This window comes from Leuciscus leuciscus, assembly GCF_965113295.1.
Source record: "Leuciscus leuciscus genome assembly, chromosome: 15".
Lineage (NCBI taxonomy): Eukaryota > Metazoa > Chordata > Actinopteri > Cypriniformes > Leuciscidae > Leuciscus > Leuciscus leuciscus.
This window is the reverse complement of record NC_138739.1, coordinates 27,000,707-27,022,930: the sequence shown is the minus strand read 5'-3', so window position 1 is coordinate 27,022,930 and position 22,224 is coordinate 27,000,707. Positions and strand designations below refer to the sequence as shown.

General features: G+C 38.5%; 3 protein-coding genes across 4 annotated transcripts; 2 read left to right on the top strand and 1 right to left on the bottom strand.

The window, feature by feature from the left end:
- The first annotated feature begins 24 nt into the window (after positions 1-24).
- On the top strand, positions 25-11,139 carry LOC309475780 (uncharacterized protein). Of its 2 annotated transcripts, XM_082138671.1 has the most exons (5): positions 25-1,730; positions 6,705-6,769; positions 9,162-9,223; positions 9,357-9,517; positions 10,337-11,139. In XM_082138671.1, exons 1-4 carry the CDS (start codon positions 1,675-1,677, stop codon positions 9,492-9,494), a joined length of 321 nt encoding a protein of 106 aa, XP_081994797.1. In that variant the 5' UTR covers positions 25-1,674; the 3' UTR covers positions 9,495-9,517; positions 10,337-11,139. The 2 variants fall into 2 exon arrangements, with proteins under 2 accessions (XP_081994797.1, XP_081994796.1); XM_082138670.1 differs by having other exon boundaries at positions 9,357-11,139.
- Positions 11,140-11,273: 134 nt separating this feature from the next.
- On the bottom strand, positions 11,274-12,930 carry ier5 (immediate early response 5). The gene has a single exon (XM_082138667.1). The coding sequence runs from the start codon at positions 12,620-12,622 to the stop codon at positions 11,795-11,797; it is 828 nt and encodes a 275-aa protein (XP_081994793.1). The 5' UTR covers positions 12,623-12,930; the 3' UTR covers positions 11,274-11,794.
- Positions 12,931-15,323: 2,393 nt separating this feature from the next.
- On the top strand, positions 15,324-20,899 carry stx6 (syntaxin 6). Its single transcript, XM_082138003.1, has 8 exons — positions 15,324-15,521; positions 16,275-16,444; positions 16,530-16,624; positions 16,783-16,845; positions 16,933-17,061; positions 17,185-17,291; positions 17,824-17,918; positions 18,401-20,899. The coding sequence occupies exons 1-8, from the start codon at positions 15,487-15,489 to the stop codon at positions 18,475-18,477; spliced, it is 771 nt and encodes a 256-aa protein (XP_081994129.1). The 5' UTR covers positions 15,324-15,486; the 3' UTR covers positions 18,478-20,899.
- The last annotated feature ends 1,325 nt before the right edge of the window (positions 20,900-22,224 follow it).

The following is a 22,224-nucleotide window of genomic DNA, read 5'->3' as shown; positions in this document are numbered from 1 at the left end:
CCAAGCTATATTTTAAAGTGCCATGTTGATACCATAAATCTACCATAGTACCGCCACAGTACTTTCTGTTAGAGATCGCCATGGTACCATGTCCAAAATACAATGGTATCGTTAAAATATCATGATAATATTATATGATTTTGTTAATGAGTTCAAAAAATACCATGCTATTACTATCCAAAAACCATGGTACTATCTCCATAGTATCATGTCCAAAAAAATATGGTCCAATCTTAGTGCTTTTTTTTGTTAATGACTTAAAAAAATACCTTGGTATTACCATAGTACCATGTCCAAAAACATGGCAATGTAATGTTTGTTTAGTGTATGTTATCACATGTCAAAGAAGGGCATCACTCTTTTCTACTGTACTCAGCTGTACTGTGTTCCCGGCCCGGCACACAACTCTATTTTTAAAGTGGCACCATCAGCCCCAGTGGGTGGCCCAGGATTTCCTAATTGTGATCAACTTTCAGCCTGAGCTCTTGCTGGAAGGTTCCACTCTCTGGCTCAGTCTGGGTCTTGCGTATAAAATCCGCTAGTCTCCTTAGGCATCTGTTGACTTGGCATGTAGCAGGAAATCGCAGCGAGCAGGGCTGCGTAGCCGTAATCTGCTGGCCTCCTGCGGGTCACTAGAGCAGGAGGCTAATGAACTGGATTGTGTGACCCGCTGGACTGCCAAGCACTGTGGGAAACGTATTTAAGAGGGGTTAAAGTCAATGTTGGCTATTACGTCTATGTCATCATACGTAAATGCTGCATGTCTTGGACACATGTTCCATCTTGTTCAGATGTGAAAACGTGTATGAGAAATGACATTAACTCCTCAACGGTTCTTTGATAGTTTAGATGGGGTAGTTCAAGGGCGGCGCTCGTTCTGAGCAGGTGTTGAATGAGATAAGAACATTTTGGTCTACGACAGAAGAAAGAGACGACGTAGTGTCCCCTCTTTAGTGTCTTTTTTTTTCTCTTTCATAATATGTTAAAGGAAAATTTGGCTTTTTTTTTTTACCCACCCTCATGTTGTTCATTCTTCACAGCAGGGGATATTCTTCTTCCGCTCTTCTACATAAAATGAAAGCGAATGAGAACAGGTGCTTTACAGCTCAAAAAAATGACAAAAAGCACAATAAATGTACTGCAAAAATAGTCTGCATGATTCATATTCATATTCATAACCTACTCAACCCGCTCAGAGCAAGATTCAAACAAGTGTCTCCAGCATGGGAGGTGGGCGCACTAATAAGGATGCAAAAAGACCACAGCCTCTAGGGTCTGTTGCTAGTGACCCTCTTGAGACCAGGGGAGTGAGTTTTACTCACACAGCTCTTACTAGCTGGCCTCCGTTACACTCACTCTCCTAAACCCCACTCTCATCCGGGTCACGGCACCAATGTAACCCCTCCGGTTCTACTCGACCCGCTCAGAGCAAGATTCAAACCAGTGTCTCCAGCATGGGAGGTGGGCGTGCTAACAAGGACTCTAAAGACCGCAGTCTCTAGGGTCTATCGCTAGTGACCCTCTTGAGGCCAGGGGAGTGAGTTTTACTCGCACAGCTCTTACTAGCTGACACATATATCAAGGAAACATCTGAGGTGTTATCTCCTGAAAATACAGTGGCCGCCTGCATTGACTTTCATTGTACGGAAAAGAGCAGTGTGAACATTCTCCTAAATGTCTGTTTCTGTGTCCCACAGATCAAAGAAACTCATACTGGTTTGGATTTTAAGGTACTTTGAAAAGGTGACCAAATCTTTATTTTGGGGTAAACTATCCCTTTAAAAGGATTCTTCACTGGTTTCTTAAATTACCTTAGGTTCACCAAAGACCCTCCTCCGCATTTTTGCTATATAGGGTTCTTAGGTTGAGTTAAATGTTTTTCTGTTTTTAGAACAAACATTCTTGATGTTACATCAAAGTTTTTATTTATTTAAAAAAACTAGAGAAATGTTTCTGATGTGACTTTTGTCTGTAAAACTCTTTCTGGTACTAATCTAACCTTTTATCAAGATCACATTGTTTCTCCTGTGTTTGCTTCACTTTAGAAACAGTTGCCAAGTCAGAAGCAAAAACTGTCTGCTCCCGAATGAGTCCAAACATTTGAGTTTCCTCAGTGGCAGGCCAGAGAGAGAAAAAGGTGTCCTTTATATTCTCACTGTTTCCATACGGCATATGGTCTTATAATAGGTGGAGCGGCTCGGTGCCTGGACGGAGATCACTTTACTAAATTGTTGCTAAGCACTACAGTACAATGTTTTCTTTGTATTGACAAAGAGTACTGATAGTTTTCATTACTACATCCCAAAAAGAGTTGACCACATTTCGACCAACAACCAAAGTTTCATAAAAGTAGTGAGTATATGATGGGCACCATTTTTGTTCATAAAGTTCGGATAGGTATGTTTTCATGAATGGGACGAACTACTGTAAAACTATGCATAGTGTTCGAGCGAGCTCCTTTGTGTTTATTGTTGTGGCAGCTGCTGTTGGTTACTAAGCCACTTTGACTCTCCAGCGCAAAGCTTGTTTTGTCTCCCTGGTAACTTTTGCCACACAAAAACACTTACTGTTGCGTCAAAACCAAGAAAACCGGCGGTTCTGACCTTGATTTTTGGACTTGTTTAGATATAGATGATTATGTGATGTCATTACAACCCAGAGACAAAGTTCCCATCAAGGAATATTTATGATATTCATTACTAGGGACTAAGGACAAATAGAACTGTAGACGTAAGATTTAGTCACTGAACAACAACAAAAATCACCTCTATTTAGTGAACTATTGTGTGAGTCATGGTAAGCAAATAAAAAGTCCTCTGAAGAAAATTTCCCTTTAACTCTAAACTGAACTTTGACCATTTCAAGGAACTAACACAGTGAGAAAACTACGAAGGTATTTTTGCTCAAGCAAAAAAAAATTTTATACTTCCTCTTTTTTTTGTGGTCAGGGCTAAAAAAAGAGCTTTTAAAGCGAACATAAAGATTTTATTGTTACAAACGTTTTGCAGTGCCAATTAGCCAAATTCTAACTTGATCAAATCAAACATTTGTTCTATACCTCAACCCTAAATATTGAATCATTCCTAAATGGCCAAAAATAAGGTAAATGCAACTCGATATCTCACAATTGTGACTGTATTTCTCCCAGTTGTGACAATATCTTGTAACTGTTACTTTGTCTCACAATATTACTTTATTTCTTATTTACTTTTTCTCACAAGTATCGTTTTCTTTTACTCTCAATTGAAGAGACGGTGCAACACTCAATCTTGAAGAAAAAAGTTTAGACTCTGAGTTTACTCTCAGGCAGAAATGGTTTTCCCAGCACATAGTTTTAAACTTGCTCCTTAGCAACCACATAGCAACACTCTAACAACTGCATAAAAACTACATAGAAACAAGCTACAACCAGAACACCTTAGAAATTGCACAGTAATGCCCTGGCAAACTGCCAGGACACCCTAGCATCAACACTCTAGAAACTACACCTTGGATGTAGTAGAACATGCTGAAACCGCACATGACACTTTAGTGTTTTAAAAGTTTTAGTGTCTAGTCAAAACTTTCAGGACACCTTAGCAACTGCATAGAAATGTTTTGGCAACCACCCTGAACACCCTAGCAACACCCTGTCAACCACTTAGATTAATAGCGGCAATTTTTTTTTACGTGGGCAACAAAGTAGTTGTTCTCTATAAAAACAAAAAAATCTAGTTTAAAATCTCTGAAAACAACATTAGTGGCCATTCAGAAGGAATCAAGCCTCGTTCAGACTGCCAGTCCAAATCCAATTTTTGTGCATAGTCAATTGAAATCCGATCAGATTTAGCAAGTGTGAACAGCAAAAAATCAAATGTAGTAGTTTTTTTTTTACAAATCTGTGCATTTCTGGAAATCCGTTTCAGTCTGACTGCTCTGGGGTGTGTTTCCCGTACAACGGCGTAACTCGCTGCTTAACTACCATAGTACGACGCATCGCTGAAAAAATCAACTAGCTAGTCACAACTGTTTCCCCAAACCATAATGTCGCAAATTGGTCGTTCAACCATATTGGTTAATGATGTCACGCAGGTGAGGGGGTAATAACTACTTTTAATTAATCTGTTTGAGATCGAATTAATGCTAGATGTTTTGCTATAAATTACGGACATTGCATCTGAGGACTATTTCTCATTTTTCTCAGTTATTTTGCTTTATTTCCAGATTCAATCATAGACTCGTTCTTGCGTAGTAGAGCACGTTCGCACATGCGCACTATTCGACGGTGTTTTAAATCTCTCTTGACAAACTAAAAGACGTAAATGAGGTCGGATGTATTCTAAATAAAAGAAATAGATTGTACTGAATGTCAGCTTGCTTATTTGGCTCAAGATAAGGATTTATTGAGTCCACATGTCATGCAAACAAGAAACTATGCTTCTAACCACAGGTCGTTCCAACCACACAACTTCATTAGAACTATGGTTTTGGGAAACACTGACTCGTTGAACTATGCTGATAATGACGTAACTAGCGACCATAGTTGGCTAACAATGCTTTTGGGAAACGAACCCCAGATCGGATTTTGCGTGGTTTATGTGAATTTCTCACGCCACGTAAACCCTAAACTTCAGACATTGTTATAGGAAACATTCTGAAAGTCGGTGCAGAAACAAGGCTGTATTGTTGTAAGGTGCCGAACAAGCAGAAAACGACAATATAACGGAGACATGTTTTGAAACCGGCAGAGACGACGGCAAACGGCACGGAATAAAGCCGCTCATACCCAGCCTCTTACGGTTCTGCCACTGCCTCATAAAGACGAAGTAGTCTAGCGCTGTAAATAAGACGACATCTGTATTGCAAACCCCTCCATGTTGCAGTTGTTATTGTTTTTGGCATATGCCTACCAACACAACGTCATTACCGTTGAAACCAATGCAGATATTCCGTAAACCAAAAGAGCTGCATGGACACACAAATCGGATCTGTACAGTTGCGATACACAGTGTGGACAGTCAATAATTGTAGATCAGATTCCAATCTGATATACAAATAATCGGATTTGGACAGACAGTGTGAACGTACAGTGGGGAGAACAAGTATTTGATACACTGCCGATTTTGCAGGTTTTCCCACTTACAAAGCATGTAGAAGTCTGTAATTTTTATCATAGGTACTCTTCAACTGTGAGTGACAGAATCTAAAACAAAAATCCAGAAAATCACATTGTATGATTTTTAAGTAATTAATTTGCATTTTATTGCATGACATAAGTATTTGATACATCAGAAAAGCAGAACTTAATATTTGGTACAGAAACCATCATACGATGGCATAGATCATACGTTTCCTGTAGTTCTTGACCAGGTTTGCACACGCTGCAGCAGGGATTTTGGCCCACTCCTCCATATAGACCTTCTCCAGATCCTTCAGGTTTCGGGGCTGTCGCTGGGCAATACGGACTTTCAGCTCCCTCCAAAGATTTTCTATTGGGTTCAGGTCTGGAGACTGGCTAGGCCACTCCAAGACCTTGAGATGCTTCTTACGGAGCCACTCCTTAGTTGCCCTGGCTGTGTGTTTTGGGTCGTTGTCATGCTGGACAACCCAGCTACGACCCATCTTCCATTCTCTTACTGAGGGAAGGAGGTTGTTGGCCAAGATCTCGCGATACATGGCCCCATCCATCCTCCCCTCAATACGGTGCAGTCGTCCTGTCCCCTTTGCAGAAAAGCACCCCCAAAGAATGATGTTTCCACCTCCATGCTTCACGTTTGGGATGGTGTTCTTGGGGTTGTACTCATCCTTCTTCTTCCTCCAAACACGGCGAGTGGAGTTTAGACCAAAAAGCTCTATTTTTGTCTCATCAGACCACATGACCTTCTCCCATTCCTCCTCTGGATCATCCAGATGGTCATTGGCAAACTTCAGACGGGCCTGGACATGCGCTGGCTTGAACAGGGGGACCTTGCGTGTGCTGCAGGATTTTAATCCATGACGGCGTAGTGTGTTACTAATGGTTTTCTTTGAGACTGTGGTCCCAGCTCTCTCCAGCTCATTGACCAGGTCCTGCCGTGTAGTTCTGTGCTGATCCCTCACCTTCCTCATGATCATTGATGCCCCACGAGGTGAGATCTTGCATGGTGCCCCAGACCGAGGGATATTGACCGTCATCTTGAACTTCTTCCATTTTCTAATAATTGCGCCAACAGTTGTTGCCTTCTCACCAAGCTGCTTGCCTATTGTCCTGTAGCCCATCCCAGCCTTGTGCAGGTCTACAATTTTATCCCTGATGTACTTACACAGCTCTCTGGTCTTGGCCATTGTGGAGAGGTTGGAGTCTGTTTGATTGAGTGTGTGGACAGATGTCTTTTATAAAGGTAACAAGTTCAAACAGGTGCAGTTAATACAGTTAATGAGTGGAGAACAGGAGGGCTGCTTAAAGAAAAACTTAACAGGTCTGTGAGAGCCGGAATTCTTACTGGTTGGTAGGTGATCAAATACTTATGTCATGCAATAAAATGCAAATTAATTATTTAAAAATCATACAATGTGTTTTTCTGGATTTTTGAAGTGTACCTATGATAAAAATTACAGACTTCTACATGCTTTGTAAGTGGGAAAACCTGCAAAATCGGCAGTCTATCAAATACTTGTTCTCCCCACTGTAGCTTTTAGTGCGTGTGTTAATGTTTGACTAACGTGAAATTTCTCACTATTTTCAGATCTGTCTACGGCACGGCTCCTGTTGGCACATATGACCCTCCTGTAACGACAAAGCATGAGAAAGGTACACCAGCCTTCTTTCTCATAGCGGCCATCTGTCTGCTCTAATTGCCCCAAGCTTCCTTTGCTCTCAACATGCCCCAGCTTGTAACGTTTGAGGAGACAACTAAACGTTTAGGCCTGTTGTCATTGCAAAAGCCTCGCATATCAGTTCCATGACTGTTTGCTATCCGAGTCTATAAAGCTTTTGGGAACTGCAATTAAACTCGACCCCACGCCCAACAGGAAACATACATCAATGTGACGTTTTGCACGTGTAGTTCGTCTCTGGTCTTCTGGCCCGGTCCTTCAAGGTGGACCCTCCCCCCAACTCTACGACAACACCCCCTTCCTTCACCATCCCAGGCTGCTCCTGTTTCAGGAAGCCCGGCCCTGTCACTGATCCCATGCTGGCATTTTTCCCAGGATACCCCTCCCCCGGTCCCATTTTCCCTCCAACAACCTCCTCCTCCAATCCTCGGCACCCTCCCCCACCCAAATCCTTTTCCCCTCCTGTCCTCTGCCAGTTTCCCAAGATAAACAAAGACTTCAGTTTGTCTGGGCTCCGGCAGGGGTCAAATGGAATGAATAGCGGGGCCATAGCGAGGGCTCTTTCTCTCTCCCCTTCTTGAAAAGATCACTGCCGAATTGTCTTTGTGATTGTGCTCCTGCGGGGGGGGGGGGAAGGGCGTTGAGTCATTGTAGACCAGTTTCAAAGTTCTAACTGCTTGGCGGTTACGACTTTCAGTTCCCTGTTTGGTTTTATTGCACACTAGAGTAGTAGTTTCCCTGTTTGTTTTGCAGTCTCACATAAACAGCCTAATCTGAGATAATCCGTATGACGTGGTGCCATATTTTGACATTACTCACCAATAAAGAAAATACAATATGCACAGATTTCGTATTTATTTTCTTTGAAACAGGAAGCACCTCTGATCTTTTGGCGGATTACAGATGGTTTGCTAGTGTTTTGAAGGCTTCTGATTAGGTTCTGTAATTCCTGCACACACAAAGCTGATTTGAATGGCCGATGACTCCTTTAAAGCTGTCGCATGAATATGGGAAAGTTCACGTATTGGTTTGTGAGATTATTCTCACACTTGTTGCCCAACCCCCTCAGATTGTTTTGGAGGAATACTGTTTGAATACCTTTGTTTACTCTAGGTGGATGAGTAGCATTCTGGTGACTGATGAGATCATTGACGAAATGCTTCGTGGGACAATGTGTCAATGCGGAGATATCCATCTTGCTGAATGAGTGGTCAAAAGTTTTCCTGACTTTCTGTTTGCTTCGAACAAAAGAACTGATGGAGTAGATCTTGTCTCTACTTGTATCCAGACGGGTGTTTTGTTCAGGCATCTTTCTGCCCTGCTCTGTGGGACTGACCATGTTAGACAGGGACACGGCATGGCTCTTAGCACACAATAAATCACCTATACACCTAAAACAGTCCCTGACATCTTATCTTTATTGCTTGATTAAGTCTCTTTTTGCTGTTCAGAGCTATTATAAGAGCTTTGCTAATTAGCTATTTGAGTATCACTTTTAATATTGCTAAAACTTTCGATAGGGATTTGACGCCAAGTATTGAATTAAATGTTCTTACTGTTGATTTTTGCTTGGCCAATGATAAATTAGATTTTAAAAAGTCCTATAGATTTATATTTAAGTGGGGGTATGATATCAATGGACTAAAATATCATAAAGTGTCTTTACATGGTTTGTCATAGACTTTAGTCAAGTTGTCTAAGAATTCATGACCCAATGTGCAATCAAATATTTGTGCATCAAATAGGTGCGGTCACATTTACCAGTGTTCAGCAAATTTTTGGGGGCAAAATCCAGTCATTTCAATCCACTCAGTCTGGAATTGCATGCAGATTTCGCAACAAGTTCAATGAATTTACTAGGTTGACCAACAGAAAGTTGCTTGGTTTGCAAGTGTCTTCATGTGAGTGGTGCTTCAGGCAACCCTATACTTGATAATGGTTCTTTTATGCCTGCAGAATTTCGCTAATCTGACCGCACTTTTAGTACGAAAACTGCAAAAACTGGATCACTATGATTTCAGTTGAACATTGAGCATTTACATGACATTTTAAAAAGAAAAATTATTGTTTTTGTCCAATTGAAATATAACTTTTATAGTGCAAATAACTTGGCCTAGTAAGTAACCACCCATAGCATCCGAGCAATAGCATAACAACAGTTCAGAACACTCAAAAATCGTGTTGTTGCATTGTCATTTTGCAGGAGTCTGATTTGCCACGCCATTACCTGATAATTTACCAAAACTTTAATCAGATCAACGTTCCCGCTAACATTCCAGACCCACATGCTCTCCTACTGCATATCGGCAGGAAACGTTTTCACAACTTTGCTCTTTTCCTCCCACCCCCACCCCCTTTCCTTCCAGGACAGAGGAATGCAGGAGCGAGAGGCCAGTCAGGAGAGGACAGCTGGATGTGTTTAAGCATGGTTTGTGAAACAGCCAGTGATGTTGCATCACATGCGACAAACATTTTTAGATCTATACATTGATTTTGGATCGGACTTCAGGTAAAAGTCTTCACCAAAGTCAGTGATAACTTCAGGTATTACGTTATTAAAGGGACTGCAGAAATTTGAGGAAAAGTGCACTGCAGCCAAGAGGTACATGTCAGGCCACGCCCTCGTCATCTGCTCCAGCTCTGTTGCTGTTCTGTGCTGGTGTGGTCAGCTGACTTGGCCGTGGCCGGGATTTGAATGACCCACATTTCTCAAACGAGCAGGGTGAGAGAGCAGCTTTACTCTTGCCTTCTGGTCTTTCTCAAGGGAATGTATCTATCTATAGCTACCCATGTCTGTGTGAAAGAATGCGGCCACACCGGGCACCAAGCTGGTTCTGCTGGTAACGTCAGCTTTCGACATAGAGAAATGTTTGTTTTTTTACACACACACACACACACACACATATATATATATATATACACACATATTACTCACACTTTAAAAAGCTGAGCACACTGTTAAAAACCGTAAGGAGCTTTTTCTACCTGATCTGACCTTTACAAATCACTTCCCCCCCACACCTTTTCACCAGTGAATTTTCCTGTTTTCTAGTTATTTGATTACTGAGGAAGGCTTTTAAAATGATTTTTATCAGAGGTTCAGTTTTAAAATATTATATATTATCGTTGTAATTATTATATTTTATATGCTAAATTATACGTTTATAGACTTTTCCAGCCATGGAAATCCCAATTTTAAAATGTAATGATATTTCCATGACCCAAAAGCTTTTTAACCTAATGTAGTTCAGTCATATTTATGATTCCTTTATTTTATTCTAGATAAACTGACTTTTTCTGTACATATTCACATTCCAATTCCACTTATCACAATCACTGCACTCTTTCCCAGTGAATTAAATACATTTCTCCATAATTACTCGTACAAAAATGAAACACTTCTTGAGCATGAAGTCCTTTCCTCGTTGTAAATTATGAATCATATCTCCTCTATTAATAATGCAAGACTGCTCAAGTGATGTTGCTCCATGAAAAGAAGTTTAGACATCAGTGATTCTATCATGACTGTACTCTCTTGTAGGAAAAGGCATGTCAAGTTGAATAGCCTGGGACCAAAGACAGGCCCTGCGAGAAGAGACAGCAGTCTGCGCTGAAACTGAGCCCTGCATACCACACATGCTTTAGGGGCACAATAGCTCTCTTTACAACATGCAGTAAAAATTGCCTGGAAGAATTCAATGGAACAGCAGCTGAGCATTCTTGTTCTTCTCAAAGTTGTCGGATCACTTTGGACTAGCTAAATAGTTTTGTTTGAGGAAGCTGCATTTTAAATATATAAATACCCTAAATTGTACATCATTGACTCCTATATTCAGGATCAAGTGTGAAGAACATGTTCTTCACATACTTGATTCTGAATATAGGAGTCAATAATGTGCAATTTAGGGTTAGTGTTTGAATATAATCATTAAGTACAATCAACTTGGATGTTTAAGTCATTTCAACTTAAATTACATACTAACTTAAAATGAGTTGAATCTTGTGTAACTTATAAAAAAAAGTTTTAAAATTGCTTCACTTATTTTGATGAGTTAAAGCAATGTAAAAACATGTTGTCATAACTTATTGATCATATCATTTTTTACAGTACATGGTTCTCACACCTTTTGACCAGTTAATTTCTGGGAGTTAAATTTCCATGTGTGATTTATAGAATAGTTTTGTTATATATTATATAAAATACATATTTATATAATTTAGAGACTGCATTCAGATTGAAATGTTTGATAATGAAATGTTAAATTATTATATAGGATATATTCACATTTACTATTTAGAATCAGTAATATCCATTAATTACTGCAAATCACAATTTTAAAGTTCTGTCGCTGTTGGAACCTTGGAATTTTTATGTTGAAAACATCTTATATAATTTGCATAAAGGTAGATGAGGTGTCATGTGACAAGTCACGTTCTCAACTTTTCCACTCATGAACAGAAAGGACAGAAACAATGTGTCATTTCACATTTTTTAATACGTGAGCACCACGTAAATTGTCATGATACCAAAATACATAGATTCAGAATGCGACATGGTAAGCAATATATACACACACTCAAATATTACATTATGTACAGGTCTTTATAAAACAAAGACATTAAAACAGTGGCCTAAACCTCGTACAGTCAAGTTTGGTGTGGTCGACCCTGAATCGGTTCGGTGACAATGTAATATTGACCTTCATGACACGTTTGCATATGTTGTAATACCCCTTGCTCACATGGCTTTTTTTGAATTGTCTGAATAAGAGAGTTCAACACTTCAAGAACTGTAATCCCAAGAAGTAGCACCAGCATTCAAATAGTTCCTTCACTAGAAAGGCATGCCCGGACATCTCACAGGCCAAACTGAGCTTGTACTTTGGTAGCACCACTCATGCTTGCTGGGAAGTCCCACACTACCATGTTGAGCCCAGGCCTGACCACGTGTTACCAATGCACGCAGGGCAACCCGGATAAGAAGTATAGTACAATACAGTTAGAAAGCGACTATCGCTGTACTCCAAGGGTTAAGGTTCTTCAACATTTGGTCGCAGCAGATTTGACCACTTTCTTCAGCCTCAGCCTCAGGTTTAGCGCTGTCCTTGCTGAGAAGTCCTGAGAAACTGGAACCAAATATCGTTATGAGGTTGGACACGTTACTTGTGTCCATTTCCTCGCCTTCCTCGTCCTCTTTAACGTTTGAGGAAGCGACTTTGGTCCTTTTTAGAGGCGAATCGTCTCTTTCCGACTCCTCCGCGCTTCTTTTCCTGTTTGAACAAACGTGCGCTTTGGGTGGTTGGTGTGATTCCCCGTTCTCTACAGGCGTTGACTGACGTTCTGCTACTGTAGTGTCTGAGGGACTCTCCTTGGGTTCGTTAATGGTTTCCGGTGGGGTTTCAGATGAAACGTTACCAACAGAGTCCAACGAAGAGTTTTGGTTTTGCTCTTGTTGTAAAGTGGAAGTACAATCCGCCTGGTTTGATTTCACCTCGTCGTCGTTTTCGCGATATTCCCGCTCTTTCTCACTCGCCTCGGGTTGCTTATTTGGTTGAGGTTCCTCTGGGCTTTCACATTCCGTTGTAGAGGGAGGGAATTTCTCCCGCTCTGAATCCATAATGTCCCATTCGTTCCCTTCGCGTTCGCCTTGAGCGTTCAGGCACGCGCCGCTGTAGTAGTCGCTCAGATAGACCTGACGTGCGCTGCGAAGGACCAGCGATACCAGGAGGTTTTTGTGCAATTTAATGCCGCCACGTTGAATGCGTGAGTTGTAGATTTTCCCCAAGGAAATACTCATAATCCGGTGGGCTTCCACTTTGTATTCCATGGCTAGAGTCGAAACGCCGAAGTTCACACACGGTACAAAGTTCGCCAAGCGTTTCACGTTTGATTTCCTCTCTGGATTCTCCTCAAAACGTTACTGTGAATTGGCCAGCGACGCAGAAACACGTTAATTAGATAACGTACAAGAACTTCCCCCTCTTGTAGATCAGATTGTCCCTTGTTTTGTTGACAAAAGCCTCATTCTTCACAAAATGCAATATCGGTTTTATTGGCCGAGTGTAGGAGATTTCATTACCTCACACATTCTCTTCTGCACCCAACAATGATCTAGGGAGGAATGAGACCGTTTCTATTTTTAACTCGGTTTTATACTTCAGCGTCAGCGACTACACTAGCCAATCACATCTCGAGTTGAGTTCTGCCACCGTTGTGAATCACACCCCGCCAAATAGGCGGTGACCAATGGGAGAGCGCTTTGGCGATGAGTCATATTTAAATACTAACGTGGGAGAACTGTTTAAAGGGAAAGAAATGTTTTCAAGCTAGAACAGACAGATATTTTTATAATTCGTTATGTGTATTCAGCTGTTTTGACATATAGTTAAGCTCGTCTATATTTAAAACACAATGACTCTATCGTAAGTAAATAGAATCAAATAACAAGCCAAAATCGACATGTAATCGAAAGTAAAACATGTTTTTACATGTCACTGGGCTTTTTCGCGGTAGGATCATTATGTCATACATTTAGTTTCTAAATACATCTTTTTAGAACTATACATGCATGTATTGTATTATTACAGTTTCCACATAGCATCAGTTCTGGTTTTATAAGAAAAAGGGTTACTTCCCCTTTAATTTTTTCAACTGACTTCCTCGACTGATGTAATGGTTTGTCTGCTACAGTCGTGTCACATGACTCTATTGTGCAAATCCATTGCGGTGTCTGAGCAAATGTGAATGGAGCTGTTAGTGGGGGGAAGGGCAATGTTTTGTTTGAAGAAACAGTTAGCTGCTACTCATGAACTACAATGAACGCACTGCAGATTTGATCCTGCTGATAATGCTTCCTAATGGCCATGCTTTCATTAGGCTATATATGTACATTTTAATTATAGGCCTAATCCTCGTGCGTTGGTTTGTGAGTTTCCCTGCATTAAGATGTGGGTCATAAACAAACCTGACAGGAAGAGCGGGCTATGACGTAAGACACTTACAGAGGTCGTTTATCTAAATATAAACGATCACAGCCATGGCTCCCGCACAATATCTTTGTGAAATCCTTGGTTAGATTAAGAATGTATCTTTGATAGACACGAATATAAAAAGGCTTATATATTGTCAACTATAAATCAGCATCCAGCTCTGTTTTGCTGTTAATGGATTGCAGTTCAAGGTATAGGTCACCCAAAAAATACTTTTTTTGTCATTATTTACTCACCCTCAAGTTGCTCCAAATCTTACTTGTCAACAGTTTCTTTCTTCTGTTGAACACAAAATAAGATATTTTGAAGAATGTTGGTAATGTTATGTTTTTGTGTTCAACAGAAGAAAGAAATCATACAGGTGTAGAAAAACAATCCTTTTTGGGGTGAACTATCCTTTTAATACAGGTATACAATCCATATATGCTATCATGCATATTATCTCACATATTCCTTATTCTTCATTCAGGTCCTCATGTTGATGGGAAACTGGCAACTAAATAAAACCAGACTTGATTAATAATTTATGCAGCTTTACTTACTAAAGGCGAGCTGAAGTGTTTCCAGCTGGTTTGCTGGTTTTACATCATACACAATGTCCTCTTACCAGTGGACAGCACTAGCACTGGTGTAGATAGTCAACTAATGAGAATGCAGTGTTCTGATGAATAATGTATGAAGCATGATGCTTTAGGAGGCAGACAAGGTACACAGCTACAATGATTAATAGAAACCAGTGGCAAACTCATAGTTACTATTACTGTGGTTTCAGATTATATTAATGTATTTTAATTTTTTATATTTTCTGAGAACAGACCTGAGGTGTTTAATTAATGCAGTGTATCAAAGTAAACCTAGAGTTTATGTAAATAAAAGAACATTAGTGGAATCACAGTACAGTATGGTATCAGATGGTATACCTTGTTACTTTCATATGGTACCATGTAATAAAATGTTTAAAATTGAGCAATTGTTGGACATGTACCATGGTCCTATCATGGTATTTATATATATATATATATGTATATATATATATAAAGAGTAAGAATGATTACAAAGTTAATACCATAGTACATCAATTTCAGTACCACAGTATACTTCAACCACCCATCAGGAATCATCACAATACTATGGTACTACCAATAATAATAATATTATTGTTATCACTATGTATAATGACATAATTTGTATAATAGTTAAATAGTAGTGAAGTGGTGGTAATAGTAAAATTACAATATAGTATTGTAATATTTAATAATAAAAAATACAGCAACATCGTCCGGGATATAACGTAAGAGGTGTTGAAGTATTTAACTACAACATATTATTGATACAGCGGTATCTGAATTAAACCATTTTTGCTCATAATTTAAAATACGGTGCTATACACATTTGAACCATATCCGTGCATTCTGGAGCAATATTGCTTTGTTCTTTTACGGCAACAACAAACCAAAACAGCCCACGCAGAAAAAAAAAAAGAGCACGCTGGTGTTTATTTACCGGGAGGCTCGTGTGCGCGCGCGCGTGTCTAGACGCTCAAGCACCCGGATGTGATTCCGCCGAGCAATGGCGGCTGAGCGGATCCGGGCTCCGTCCCGCATGTAAACAACACATTGAGCGACCTCCTTTGTTAAAGAAAATCAGCCGCGGTCAGGAGCATGAAATTTTCGCTCAAGAATCGACTCATCTGAGCACCAAAATGTCGATGGAAGATCCGTTTTTCGTGGTGAAAGGGTGAGTTTATGGCTTAGATCGGTTACTGTGGGACTAGAATATCATATATCGAGTTCGGAGAAATCGGATTATTAACTCAAAGGGTTTTTCTATGGTTAAACTTTTCTGTTCACAAATTATATTATAGCGCGTACATACTTTAGCAGGTCATAATACCGCTTAAAACAGCTGTTTTAGTAAGATCGTTATCTTGTTGTCATGGCAACCGTAAATATCGATTTCTCTCCACTATTATATCATGCCGTTAGATCGATATCTCAATTGTTTTCCTATTAAGTGGTATTGGTGTATGTTAGCAAACATCTGCTCTTTGCTATATTACACTTACAAAAATGTACCGTGTTAATACCACGTTTTTTGGAAATGTATCATGGTTTAATTGGAAGTACCTTGGATATATATCAGACTACCATGCTATTTCCATGTGATACCGCCCAAAATTTGGAATTATCATGGTATGATACCCCAAAATTACTTTATAACACTATGTTTGTGTTTACGTGTCAAACAGAATATTGGCATTGTCAATGTTCAAATAATGATGGGTTCCTCACTTACATTTTATAGTTTTTTTATTATTTTTTATTACACAACACTAGGTTGACCAAAGTGCTGTGCATAAAGTTAAAATAATGTAAATAAAATAAACAAGATATAAAAATGTACAAAAACAATATAATAAAACAATTCGAATGAAACTTTTAACCCACCATAATTTGTAACGAAGTGTTTTGATTGATTGCTTTTCCTTAGAGAGGTGCAGAAGGCTGTGAACACGGCTCAAGGGCTTCATCAGAGATGGATGGAGTTGCTACAGGACCCGGGTGGAGCCAGCAAGGAGGAGGTGGACTGGACCACCAATGAGCTGAGGAACAGTTTGAGGTCCATCGAATGGGACTTGGAGGACTTGGATGAGACTATCAATATCCTTTTGTTTCTGGTAGCCTATGTGGACTTGATGTTCTTCTGGCTTTTATATGTTGGTTGTAGCCTTAACCTATTCTTCAAGTATTGTGGAGGCCAATCCAAAGAAGTTCAATCTTGATGCGGTGGAGCTGGCCAAGAGGAAAGCCTTCATCACTAGCACAAGGCAAACAGTCAGAGTGAGTAGATTTATTGATATTGTTATAGTTGAGGTGTGGACTGCTATATTTAGAACTATTTTTAAAACCATATCTTTGCCGTTATAGCGTGTGACAGGCCTTTACACACATCTGCACCTGTGGTAGATGAATATCTCTAATGGATTTTCATTTTACAGGAGATGAAAGACCACATGACTAGTCCGATGGCCGTTACAGTGTCCGAGAGGAAAACTCGACAGGTTTGTACTTAAGCTATGGAAGCAAGTGTCAGATTATGATTTTCCAGATTGTATATCACCTCATGACTATTGATGTTCTTATGTTAGACTTTAATGGGCGATGGTGGGTCTCGTGGCCCAATCTGGCAACCCAGTGCTGATAAATACACTAGACTGGACAAGGAGCTGCAGACGGCAAACTCCCAATTCATAGATGAACAACAGACCCAGCAATATGTATGTCAATATATGCATCATACCACAATTAACAGGTGATTATCATATGATTAGCATATTCTACAGTATTTATGAGCACTTATCAGGGCAATGTGTTATTTTTTGTGTGTGTGTACATGGCAGCTAATAGCAGAACAGCAGGATGAGCATTTAGAGTTAGTTTCGGGGACTATTGGCGTCTTGAAGAACATGTCTCAAAGGATCGGCCAAGAGCTGGATGAGCAAGCTGTGTAAGTCTCACACACACGCACGTGCACAACAGTTCTGGTTCTCGAATATGATTGGCTGAGAGCCTTTTCCAGCAATGCAATATTCTACTATTATCACATGGAAACTGTTTCACAATTTGTATCACTCCGCTTGTTTCTGCTGGATCTATTCTGGCAGCATTTCTCACAACGAGCGTCAATGGCGGAAGAGCAAACACACTACTTTTGTCTACTTATGTAATAAATAATATATATATGTATTCTGTTATATTTAATTTTTCAATATTTTGAACATTTATATATCAAATTAATATAATTATATTTATTTGAAATATATCTAAACTTATTTTAAATATATTTAACATTTATATTTATGAATAATTATTATATTTGATCAATTTCTTTATTTCTTCATCAATTACAAAATCCGAACACAAAGTTGTACATGTACTCCTGGCCCAAATCCTGACAGTTTGTGTGGTCTGTGTGGGGGAGTTAACCGACCTTTAAACTTCCTGAATCGATTCTGACTGTGTGTCTGGCCTATTTGCAGAATGCTGGATGACTTTTCTCATGAGGTGGACAGCACTCAATCCAGGCTGGATAATGTCATGAAGAAACTGGCTAAAGTTTCTCACATGACCAGCGGTGAGTAAAACTGCAGCGGAAGAGCAGCAGACATGCTTCAGTTACTGTCTCGCACGGTTCAAGTCATTCTCAGAACGCTGAAACCTCTCATTTTAACATTTGACACCCTATCTGACACATAACGTTTATGCGTTTCGTCTGTACATTCAAATTTGTTCTGAAATTACTGTTTTTATGTTGATCCAAAAGCAAAACGTAGTCATGATTCGTAAAGTTAGCACTGTTTCAAAAGAAATCCATCATGTGTTTGAACTTCCTGTTGCAGTTAAAATGTGATTGGCTGCAGTGACCTTTATATAGCAAAGCATTAACAGGAAGTCAGACTTCCGGACCTTTTCAAAGGAAGCATTTTGTCGAGAGGCCAAGAATTAAATCTGAACATCTCCTGATCGTTCTGGGAACGTTTAGTTGTTCTTTCACCATAAAACCTCTAGCTCTTGATAACCTAAATATGAGTGTGTTAACTCATTATATTCTTGCAGATCGAAGACAGTGGTGTGCTATTGGCATTCTGCTGGCCGTCCTGTTTGTGGTGATCATCCTCTTCATGGTTCTTTGAACAGCTCTCCACTACAGCTCTCCCGTCTGGGTACGCGTTCGGAAGGGAGAGAACGAACAACAAAACCCTTTCGTCTCTATCTCTATTCCATCATACGGTAGAACGCTGCTCCTCTTTTGCTTGTAAGCAGCCCAGACTGAAAACAAACACTAAGCACAGGCTGTTTTGTTTTTTTTTTCTGTTTTTTTTCTGCAAACGCATTCCGGTTTAGGCGATAATACGGTCTGAATCATTTCGTACGAGATGTCGTAATCCAGGGTAAATCACTTCTTTCAGAAGGACCATGACTTTTAAGACTTAAGCAGCTAAAAGAATTAATAACTATCTATTTTTTTCTAGTGCTACTAGAAAATATTGCCTACATTATTTCCCATGCACTGCTTTAACAGTCAAGTTTAGTCCACTAAATGTTCAGCACTAACTACAAAGCTACTAAAACACTGGAGTTTAACAAACCAGATCCTGTTTAACCAGGTATGTTACTGATCATACTAATGCCAGTTAGTTGTTTACTGTCTACGTGTTTTATTTCTGTGTGCGTGGTTTACTTTATTTTTTACATTAATCACTTACTAGTGAGATTTATTCACATGCACTGCGCTTTGCCTCTTGAAAACGGATGGAATCGTGTTTTTAATGGCAGTCTCCGAATAGGTTAGCAATTGAAATATGAACCTGATTTACTCAATTCTTTAGTGAGCATTAAATGTGTGAATTGCGTGACAATTGGTTATTAATCTGTAGAAAGTCCGAAAAAGAATTACTTCAGATGGACGTGAAGTTTTGGACCAAATGCTGTTTTAGTATAAAAAGCTAAATTTGACAACTAATGGTTAAGTACTTAAAGGTTCACCCGAAAATGAAAATTCTATCATCGGTCACTTACCCTTTGTTGTACAAATTCGTTTTTTTGTTCTGCTGAACACAAAAGAAGATATTTTGAAGAATGTCGGTATCCAGACAGTAGATGGATCCCATTGACTACCATTGTATTTTTTTTTTACCTATTGTGGAAGTCAATCACTACCATCAACAGTTTAATTACCGACATTCTTCAAAATATCTTCTTTTGTGTTCAGCAGAAGAGAGACACTCATACAGGTTTTGAACTTGAGGGTGAGTAAATTATGATAGAATTTTCATTCTTGGGTGATAAGTATTAACTACCTTTAACTATGAGGTATAAGTCACTATCTAGCCAGTGCCTTAGCACAGCCGAGGGTGAAGTTACATTTCATTTTAGGATGCCGGGCACTCGTGACAACTTTAGGTTTCACAATATTCACCATTCATATTTTCGCAAATTGTCAGTTTGCGGTGTATTTCTATTGCTAACTCAGATGGAAATGTATGAAGCAGCGGTCATTTATGTGAAAATCATTGTATTTGTTTTCTTTTGACGGCACAACACTACATATTCTGTGTAAAACTTTTATCCTGCTGAGTATTTGTATCGTTTTCGTTTTGTTTGTATTTTGTTTCAATGATCTCGGGTGAATCACACATAGAAATGTTATATTTAACCCCAAAATCAAAAGGAAAAAAATGTGAAATGAAATTTTGCATAAGAAAATTAATACCTTTTTGCATTATTCTATGACATTATTGTCATGCTAATTGCACACGTTCGTCATTACTGTAATGCGAAAAAACAACAGCATTATTTTAATTTAACATAGGAATAAAACTAATCTTGTCTGGACAAGATTAGTCAATTAACAACATCAAATATTGTCTTGATGTTTATTTTTTCTTATTTAATATATTTTTTTACATTATGGTAATGAGAATTGGTAATTGGCCATGAAAAGCTTAATTTTAATGAAAATAATGTCATTATGTGGAAAAAAAAATGTATGCTAAAAATAGGCTTAATTTTCTTAAAAGTCAAAATATGTCTGTTATGTTTTTTTAATGTGAAATATGACCTGGACGTGTTTTTGAACAATCACGCCACTTTAGTTTTTCAAAAGCTAGAGGAGAAATACAAAAATTGACAGTGTTTTTATCTCTTCAACATCTCTGTTGGCCCCTATAATAGTGTTACGGCTGATTCTTACTGCCCTCGGTCACATGATGCAGTACGTCAGCTCTGATTGGTTCGAAGTATGAATGAATTGATTATGCAATTTTACGATACAAATAAAGAAATCTACAGTTGCACAGTTATGTCACTGTATTTGTGTCGCAGTGACAGAGTGGAGAGATCAAGGTAGTGAACGGGCTCATAAACGCTGTTCTTCCTGATTGTGTGAATTTCGATTGTACGTGTTTGTTTGCGGTGTTTGTTTGCTCCGGAAGAGAATGCAAGTATTTTTTTTACCCCTCATTGTATCTCCACAACCCTCAGAAAACTGTCAAACCACCCCTCAGTTTGTCACTGTGTGAAAGTATGAGCTCCATTAAAATAATCATTGCAAAATTGTGTGTTGGATTGAATTCATGTTGATGAGTGGATATAAAAGTAATTTTATAAACAAATTAAAAATCAACAATCAGATATTTTTTATGTCTATCTATATACTGTGTATGTGTGTGTATATATATATATATATATATATATGTTATAAAAAAACGAATAAATTATTTGTAATTATGTAATTAATATATTATATTTAATATTTAAAAAAATATATGCACATGTACATAATTTAATTTGTATTCATTTATATTTTATTTTTATAAATATATATCTTTTTATTGATTTATTTATAAGAAATATAAAGTATAGTATAAAAAGTTGATTAATTTGTTTTTGTTTTGTATAATCTGATGGAAGAGAGACGTAGAGCGTGAAACATTCCTCTGAATGAGGTTGTATTTTTCTACTGGTTGCGGTTGTAATCTGAAGAAGGTGACGTGCTCAGATCAGCAGTATTGATTATTGTGTTGATGGTGACGTCGTGTGAGCGGTGCTCTATTGATCCACTAATCCCGTTCCATAGAGGCCAGAGAGGGGCCATTCACCCTGATCTCATGACAGGTGGCGTCTTTCTCCTCTGCCTCCCCTTCCTCCCTCTTTTGTCTGGCCCAGTAATGATTAGAGATCAACACCTGAGTCCCACAGTATTGAGCCTCCGAAGAGCCAAACCTGCATGACTGTAACTGACAGGGGTTTTATTCAACGCTCCCTTACAATGAGGTATTTTAGAGTTCATGTTTATAGGGATACTAAATTTGTGGACCAGATTGAGAAATATGACTTATTTTATTCATGTTATGAATATTAAGATATTTATATTTTACATTTTAATATATATATACACACACACGTATACATATATACACACATATATACATATATATATAAAATATAAATATCTTCATATTCATAATATGAACAAAATAAGTAATTTTTATACATATATATATGTATTTATATGTATGTGCTGTCCAATCAATTAATCGTGACTAATCACATCTGACATTAAAGTTTTTGTTTACATATGTGTGTGTGTGTGTGTGAATATATATATATATATATAAATGTCTGTGTACACATACACACAGACATAATAAATATAATAAATAGTATGTAAAAACTTTTGTTAGATGCGATTAATCGATTTGACAACACTAACATTTATATATATATATACACACACACACACACACACACACACACATCTAGTTATGAATATATTAGCATTATACTAAAATAAAATATTACAATCAAAAATATTGTATGCATATAGCATTATTTGATACTATTATGTGTTAAATATGTACTACCCATTTATAATAATT